The 8960-nt window shown below is 36.4% G+C and overlaps 1 protein-coding gene across 1 annotated transcript in view; it reads left to right on the forward strand.

Annotated features, from left to right (window-relative positions):
• The first annotated feature begins 975 nt into the window (after positions 1 to 975).
• The window catches only part of NAF1 (nuclear assembly factor 1 ribonucleoprotein), a 23384-nt gene continuing 15399 nt past the window's right edge, over positions 976 to 8960 (forward strand). Inside the window, exons 1-3 of the mRNA XM_009325299.1 lie at positions 976 to 980; positions 2083 to 2218; positions 5387 to 5480. Coding sequence (XP_009323574.1) covers positions 976 to 980; positions 2083 to 2218; positions 5387 to 5480 — 235 coding nt within the window. The remainder of the gene's footprint in view (positions 981 to 2082; positions 2219 to 5386; positions 5481 to 8960) is intronic.

The following is an 8960-nucleotide window of genomic DNA, read 5'->3' on the forward strand; positions in this document are numbered from 1 at the left end:
CCACGACCGTTTGAATGTCTTGTCTGGCATGGTCCTCACAGAGTGCTCCTACATCACTTGTGACAAGACACCTGCCATGTTACTGCTGAAAAAAACTGATTGTAGGATTCAAGGTAAAAAGTCTACCGACCTTAACTCGTGCTCTAATGTTGGCATCTCGGTGGAAACACTCATTCTCAACCTGTATGTTTTTTATAAAAGGTTCCATCTTATACACGCATCTGTGCTTTGGTGTTCAGTATAGTTGGTGAAAGGTAACTTTGGTTAGATGTGGGCTCTGTTTCAGTCTTGGAGGCCTGCACGCTTTGTCAGCTTCAGTGAGATTTGTGTTTTCTTTTTTGGGCCATTGCAGCAAGATGGGTATGTGCTCCTTCTGACTAGCGGAGGCTGAAATGAAATCTAAGGATTGCCTCTTAAAAAGAAGATACTGAGCTTCATTAACAGTTAATGTTGTTAAATCTTGACTTTGGAAATACTTTGCTCGGTTCAAACTTCTCCTAGAACATCATGAAGTGATGGAGAGCAGAATTCCTGACCTGTGGCAGGGGCTTCACCTGTAGTCTTTTTTGCTTCCAAAATCCGTTGCGCTGATGTTCAGATGAATATTAAAGACGAAATTTTGATAGCTTTAACTTAGCTGTCTATGTGTATCTCAAACTTTTTTCTTTCTTTTTTTTTTCCCTCCCTCCACTGATTGGTCTCTGGTAGTCTGACTGATTTTTGTCTTTCTGCTCTGTTGATTTTGTTCCAAGAAGTCCGTATTTGGCTTTCTCAAAAGGTTTATTTGGAAAGGTGCTCTTATTTGCTGTCTTTCTATCAGGATTTGTTGGAAGAAAAAAACGCAGCAACAGATAATTGAAAGCCATCCATTTGCTTTGTGAAGGAGACAATGTAATACCAAAGAATCTAGAAGGGAGCGTTTTTTGTATTTTATTTATCACTTTGTTTCTAAATGCTGCTTTGTTAAATGGCCAGATGGGGTAAGAAAGGACAGATGCAATTTTACAGAAGTTTGCTTGTCTCAGTGTATTTTTGTGTAAGGTTTGTAACGTGTTTTTTCAGTCACCAGGATCAATTATTCCACGTGTTTGTTTCTTCCACCAACTCTTGAAGAACTTAGACTTTTGCTAAAAGGAACATGTTGACATGAATAAGGACTGGCTTCTTACTGTGCTCTTTACTTGAAATACTGAGTCTAAGACAATAAACATCTCTTATGCATGTGCCAGTGAGACACATTAAATTACTTATCTGTGTGAATACATATTAGGGGAATTCAGACAGGCCATGAATTATGAAACTAATCCCTTTTATCTGCAAAAATTAGGTTGGGTTTTTTTTTTTTTGTACCTTCATAGAGCAAGAAGCATTGCTTGGAGTAAGTATTTTCTTGAGTTCCATTTAGCTTTATGCTAATGGTGGGATTGTACAAGAAGAGTGACTGTGAGCTGTAGAAGGTAGTTTAATGTATTATCTTTGAAGATTTTTTTTGTGTTCAGTTACGTCAAGTGATGTTCAATACTGGGAACTTAAGTGGTGCATAAAATGGAATTATGCTGATAGTGCATAGACATTATGGTCCTAATTTGGCTGTGTTTATCCAGGTACTATACTGAAGTGATCATCCTGTGACTCTAATGTCTCATTTTACTTGCAAACCAATGAAGCGTAGGTCCCAAACTGTGACTATCGCGTATGTCTGACATAGGGAGTTATGCTGGTGCTGGACTTCTGCATGGGGTAGCCAGTGGGAGAAACTGGACTAGGGGAACTTAAAGAGGTGATTGCTCTCATGCCACATGCACCATTCAACAGTGAAACAGTGGGAACCCAAATGAGCCACTGTAGTTGTTAGCATTTGCTTTGAACTGCCAAAGCTACTGCGCTTCTGAGATTTTTTTTATGATCTTGTCCAGTGGCTTGTAGGTTCAGAAAAGATTGCTGCTCTTCTGTTTACAAATGTATGCATTTAAGAAAAACGTACCTGGTAGCCGAAGGTATTTGAGTAATGCATAGTCTAGCCACTCTTTTTATCTGTAATGTAGAAGTCTATATTCTAACTCCCATGTTTGTTTTATTCAGCGATACAGATTCAGATAGTTCGACTACATCGTCCTCTTCGTGTTCTCCTTCAACAGTATCTGATGAAGACGATCATCCAAATGAGAAGGATAACAGATCTTACTGTGTTAAAACAAAAGATGAGTTGCCTATTGATGTAAGTACAAGGTGTTATCTTTTAAACCTTTTTCTGGTAACCCAACTTAAAATATTTTAACTTAATATATTTTTAAGTCATTGCAATACCTAGTGATTGAATGTTTTTACACTACGTTTTTACACTAGTTCAGGTATAGCACAGTTAATATACTGAAAAATAAGACATTTTAAGCTATTAAGACCACGCTGAAGTGAGGTTCACAGCTCATTTTAGGTTCGTATTTGTATAAAATCACAGTTGTAATTAATGAAAACCATTAAATTTCTGGATAAAATTCTGGTTATTTTAGTACATTTTTTGTTGTTTGTATATTGCAGACTTTCATTGTCCTTTCTCTGTGTGAGAGACTTGAAGGTCTGATATGTTTTGCAGACATATTTGAAATACGTTTAGCCTTGAGGTGAAAATTTCGAATGTTGTATTAAGCCTCCCAGAGGTTCAGATTGCATTGCCTCTACTCACTTAAGCAAAATTATTAGAGTGGTCATAGAAGTGGTTTGTATTTGTTTTATTCTGCAGTTTTTGTTATAGCACTGCTTTATGTATTGCAGGTCAGAACCTTAATTTGCATCAATTTGTTGCAACTAACAAATTAATCAAATATTAATTTGTTTTTGGTTCTCATAAATACCATATTCATTACGTATTGCTGCCATTATTCCTCATTATCTCAAAATTAAGAGGTTTAAAGGAATGAGTTTTAGTAATAATCTGCTAATGGATGATTAGCTATGCATCATTTGTAATGAATTACAAATAAAAGGATAATATAACACTGTAATGTCAATTTACATTAACAGTATATGTTTATCTGTTGTTCTGTAGATCTCTCCCCTTCATAAAAAATGCTTTCTGGAATAAGAAACAAATCCGGTGAAGGGTACAAGAAATTATTAGAAAGGTAGAGGAGAAAAAACCTCTGAAGAGCAGATACATTTGGATACATTTACCTTTGCTTCAGTGCTCTGTAAGAGTTTGTAATGAAGTGCTAATGACTGTGTAGAAAGGCTGAGGCATTGACATGCCTTCGTAGTAGCAACAACAGGAGACAGGAGGGTGTTGTTGATTCTTAAACTGTTGCTCTAGAGACACTTGGAGTAAAGAAAAGCTCTTAGGTTATTCTTTTATCCCTGAAATTAATCAAAGATTGAGAAACACACATAACGTGTTTTGAAGGAGTAAAACTTCAGAGCAATTCCTGCTTACATGTACTTTGTTTTGAAGTGTGATTAATAGTAGAACCATTATAAGTGCTTCTATGACAACATTTTTTTTACAGCAGTGGGCTTTTGAACAAAAATCCTCGCTCAAATAGATGTACTGACCAGATTTTATTTAGCTTTTACCTCAACTATTTATTTAAATTCACGTTAGTCTGAAAATGCTTTTTTGATCTGCTCTTTTGTCTCATTAGCTTACTAGCTTCAAGTCCAAGTGTTTACAAAACATTGTCTTCCTTTTAAGTACTGGCCTGATTAATTTCATTGGTTCAGCAAAGCTATAGCTTTTTGCCGGTGATAGTTAATAAGAACTGAAGTTCTAGCAACTACATTATTTACTGTATCTTCTACTAAGTCATTCTACAGTAATAGAATTAGTCTATATAAAAATGTTGTAGATTGTCTTATGTAGATTTGAGAGAATACAATTTGAAAATTAAAATGTATCTGTTAAAAATGAAACATGATTAGTCTTTTACCCAAAAGTCCCCAATAGTAGCTAACTTGCTAAAGCATGCGTTAAAGATAAAATAAAAGATTAAAGAAAGTATTTAACTGGAATGTGTGCTTAAGGGAAAAAACGTGCACATATTAAGGAGTGTTAGTGGAACTGTTCTAAAACCTCCTGCTTTGAAGTGTAGGATTGGCAGATACCGTATGTAGTATGACAGATGGTACAGTTTACCAATTTGAGATTTATGATCAAAATCTTAGCTTTCTTCCTTCTGGTCTTTGGCCTTTGACTTGCTCTGGCATCCATGACTCTGTTAAGTCTTGGCAGTGAAGTTGGTTTAATGTTGGAAAACTTACTGTCCTGTAGAAGGGTGTGGTGTTTCTATCTGAATTCACGTCTTGGCTTTAATGTTACATTATATGATCTGGGAAAGTCTTGGCCTCTGTTTGGTCTTTGAGTTGCTCTAGAAGCCTTTGCCAAGCACTTTTGTTAAGAGTGAAGATTATCAGGTGAAGTTTTGGTAAGACGGAGTAAGATTCTTCTATTGGAGAGGGATTTTCTTTCTGGTGATGGCCTTTAAAAGTGCAGTTCAGTGCTAAGATTTGGACTCTACCTCCAAATTCAGAAGATGTTGAATTTGAAGATAATTCTTACGCTAGTTGCCCGTACCTTGTATTCCATATAGCCCGTATTGAATTCACAGCAGTATAGTATATACATAGAAGTCTTAGTTTATGAGTAAATTGGAGGTAGATGATGAGTTCGGTGTTAATCAGCCTTTGATAGCAGATTTTGATGCTTACATTTGAGGAAAAAGTTTAATTTGAATATTCTTTGTGCAGTACTCATTTGTACATCTGAAGTTTGGTGCTTTTTTCCAAAGTGTTCTGTAGGATTATCCTCTTGTACCAAATACATCTTCTAGCTAAAAATAACTTTCTTTGTATAGGTTGTTGTGACTTTTACATCTTCTATAACGGTCTGGGTTATGGCATAAATGGACAGACACCATTTTGTCGAATCGGATGATACATATCTGGTGTATTTCATACTGTTTTATCTCTTGCTATGCACATTTTTCTTCTGTCATGCATTGAATGTGGTTACAGGTTGTCTGATTTTTTGATTACTGATTACCTAATTATTGTGTTGTACATTGAACTGAATTTATCTAACATTAAAGTTCAAAAACATGAACAGAATGTCTATCAGTTGTTGATTTTCTCCAGTTGAATAAAACTGGCTTCTACTTTAGATGCAGTGGAAGTATATAGAGTAGCATCTCAATAGAAAAGGTGTCTTCAAAAGTGACGTTCTCCCAAGATAAGTTCATTTAGAATTATTCTGAAAGAGGCAAATCAAACTAGATTTTTTTATTAAATCTTCAGAATGCTAGGAGGTTTTTCTGATTGTCAAATTTAAGCAGCAACAAAGTGATGAATGTCGTAGTGTGACGAGATTATATTCTGAACATTGACTTGATATTTTCAGGAACTGCCTCCTGTTGAAGACTTATCAATAATTCTGCCTGATGATGTTGAACTGAAGCTCTTTGGGACAGTTTCCAGCATCATCGAGCAGCTAGGTAGGCAAGATATGTTTGCTTTGTTTTTAATTAAAATAATTCCTGTTTTTAATTAATAAACAGAAAATAATTAATAACAGAAAAACAATAATTAATGTTTTTAATTAAAATAATTCTCTGCATTAATTGTGTACTTAATTGTTCCTTCAAAATGTCAGTACTGCAGCATTCTATTGCAGCGGGTAGCGGGTTGCTGAATGAGAACTCAGACTACCCAACGACATTTGTGTTGAATTCCCTTTTAGTTGGCTTACATCTTTTAAAGATGTAAGATACTATGACTATTACGCATGTGTTTCTGTGTGACTTTCATGTTCTAATTTTTTCATAAAAAAGCTTTTTTTCACTGTGTATTGTGATCTTCATATTATAAATTCTGGCAACAATAAGATTGAACATTTGCAGTATTTTAAGAAGTATTCTGGTTGTACATGCTATATTTGAATTATCTCTGAAGATACAGGAGGTGTGTAAGTGAAAGCACAGATGCAGTACCATGCAGTTCCACGTGCTTGCTTGTTAATATATGAGGACACGAAAAAGATGTTTCTTTAGCCAGTGTAGCAGTGCTTGAGTAATTGGTGTATTATCTATGTTTGTTCTTTTTTTTTTTTCTTTTAATTCATCCCACTTCTGGCACCTTGACCAAATACAAGCTGCCAGTGTCAGCGGTCATAGGACAGCATGACTAACATGATACATAAGTGCTGGAGGGTAAGCTTAATGGGATTGAGACGTACAATGGATGTAAGCTTAACTGCAGGCAATACGCATTTAGGGATCTTTTCAAACCTACCTGGGACCTCAGTTTTTGATGTGTGAAATCAAAGTTTTGCTGAAGCTGGTATTAATAAAATATTCATAGTATATTTGTATTTAAGCTTATTTCAAGTGTTAGACTCTGCTTTAACTGCTTTCAAAGCAATTTACTTACGAAAATTAGAAGTTAAGTTCAATTTTGAAGTTGAAGTATTTATGTTGAATGGGGTACAAAAGAATAAAAGCAAATAGCCTTTGCTATTAAATTTTCTTTTATTGTAAAGACTCCGGGTAATACAGGTGGTTCCTTTACAGTATTTTTGTTGTTGGGTGTTGGTTTGGAGTTAGATTTAATTTCATTCATGTGCAGGAAGCTGGTTTGAGAGTGTGGAAGGTAGTAATCTGGTCATTGTCCTCTTGTTCTACTTTGCCCTTTCTTGCTTATTGATAATAACAGGGACTTCAAGAAGGCTGTTTTCAGCTGAAGTGATAGTTCGAAAATAGGTTAAAAGAAATGGTTGAATCATAGTTTGCAATTATTCTTACTTTTGATCTAGTATGTGAATGCTTAAACAAAGCTGACTTTAAAGACTTTGGTTTTGAAAACTGTCCTTAATTTCTAATCCTCCTTGGAGTGTATAGCATTTTCAAATCCTGTCAGTTTACTGATAGGTGAATTCTTGAGTCTGTATTCTTTATGTAACTGAAATATGAATTGTTGAATTTAGATTTGTTGGTGAAAGCTAGAAAACAGACTAATAATCATACATGAAATAAAGCAGTAAGAATGGAATAAACCCCCAAGATATGTTATTTTTCTGCTTTTACTACCTTGCTTTATGACTTCCTCTTTCTACATGTTTTCCTTTCTTTTCAGTTCTTCTGGAAACAGGTGTCTGAGCGGCCTCAATTTCAATAGATTTGTGGCCATATTAGGGACTCTGCCAGCTAATTGTGGGTGGGTTTTTGATTTTTGAACTAAATTGATACCTGCGTATACCAGGTTTGTATCAAGTGTGAGGGGAGTTAAGGTCTCATTTGGAAATCACAAATATTATTTTGGCACAACAATCGGTATCCTGAACGCTTTCTGTCCCTTTGATGTATCAGAAATCTCTGCTCTTCTCTGTAGCAAGCTTCCAAGTTTATCAGTCTGCAGTGTGTGATACCTGTAAGTTGGCTATTTCATACTATGAGGTGAACTTAAGGCTAGAACAGTATAGGTTCATGCTTGCTTCATACAAAGCAAGATGACAGTACTTTTTGTGAACTTCAACTTCGGCTCACTGTATCAGAATTTAATAGAACTTTTGCTGTGTTTTGCTTCAAAGTACTTAAGAAAAATTCATTGTGTGGGTTGTACCCTGGAAAGAAAACAGCTTTGGTATATATGAGAAACCTGCCCTGGGACTGCACTATGGGCCCTGGAAGAGTAGAAGCTGAGGATTTTGGGTGGGTTGGGGTAGTGGCAGCTGTAAGTCAAATAGGCGGTAGGTGATAATGTTTCTCCTGGGTTTCATGGGACTGGCATGACTTACTGTTTTCAGAATATTTTCCTTAGCCTACTGGAAGACTGGCGGCTATGTGTGATCAATCAAGTTGAGAGCATTCTCTGAGAGTTTTTGTTGTGTTTTGTTTTGGGGTTTTGTTGGTGGGGGTTTTTTTGGTTAAGGTATTTTTCTCATGAGGGTTAAGCAACACATGGGGTTCTTTCACTGTATATTTTATCTTATAGGTAGGCACAAAATAAACTGATTTCCCTAATTCTCTTGAAATTCAGTGAACTGTTAAGCCTGTAGCATTGTCACAGGCTTGTTTGGCATGTCACAAGCTGTTTGCAGATTGAAATAGTAGCAAAGCTGGAGCTTGGTGAGATGTTTATTACTTTAAGTCCTGTTATGTGAGTTTAGCAGTGATAATCTTGTTAGTTTTTGTTGGAGTCTGAGTGACACTAAGTGCTTGAGTGACTATTTGAAAATGGAGAAGCATTGAGAATGCTTAATTGAGCGTTCTGTTGTTTTAGAGGTAGAAAAGATTACCTTCAGAATCAGAATTTTTGAGTGTAATGCTGCTAAGCCTCTGTATTAGCAGCTTTATATGTAATTCCTGTTGAATGTAAAGGAAGACCCAGTATTTCTGTAGACTAAAGCAACAAATGTGAACTACTACGAAACAAGAGGGTGAACTACTCTAAAGACTTCAGTAAAGAATAAGCTCTTTATGACTCTGAATCTGGAAAACCTAAAAATGAAGTTGCCTGTTGTCGTGGTTTAACCTCAGTCGGCAACTAAGCACCACGCAGCTGCTTGCTCACTCCCCCCCACCCGGTGGGATGGGGGAGAGAATTGGAAAAGCACAAGTGAGAAAAACTCGTGGGTTGAGATAAAAACAGTTTAATAATTGAAATAAAATGATAATAATAATAATATGATGATAATAATAATACACAAAGCAAGTGATGCACAGTACAATTGCTCACCCCCCGCTGACCGATGCCCAGCCAGTCCCCGAGCAGAGGCCCCCCTGGCCAGCTTCACCCAGTTTATGTACTGAGCATGACGTCACATGGTATGGAATGTCCCTTTGGCCAGTTTGGCTGTGCCCCCTCCCAGCTTCTTGTGCACCTGCAGCCTTCTCAGTCGGTAGAGCATGGGAAACTAGAAAGTCCTTGGCCAGTGTAAGCACTACCTAGCAACAACTAAAACATCGGTGCGTTATCAA

The sequence above is a fragment of the Pygoscelis adeliae genome, unplaced genomic scaffold (assembly GCF_000699105.1).
Source record: "Pygoscelis adeliae isolate BGI_AS28 unplaced genomic scaffold, ASM69910v1 Scaffold170, whole genome shotgun sequence".
Taxonomy (NCBI): domain Eukaryota; kingdom Metazoa; phylum Chordata; class Aves; order Sphenisciformes; family Spheniscidae; genus Pygoscelis; species Pygoscelis adeliae.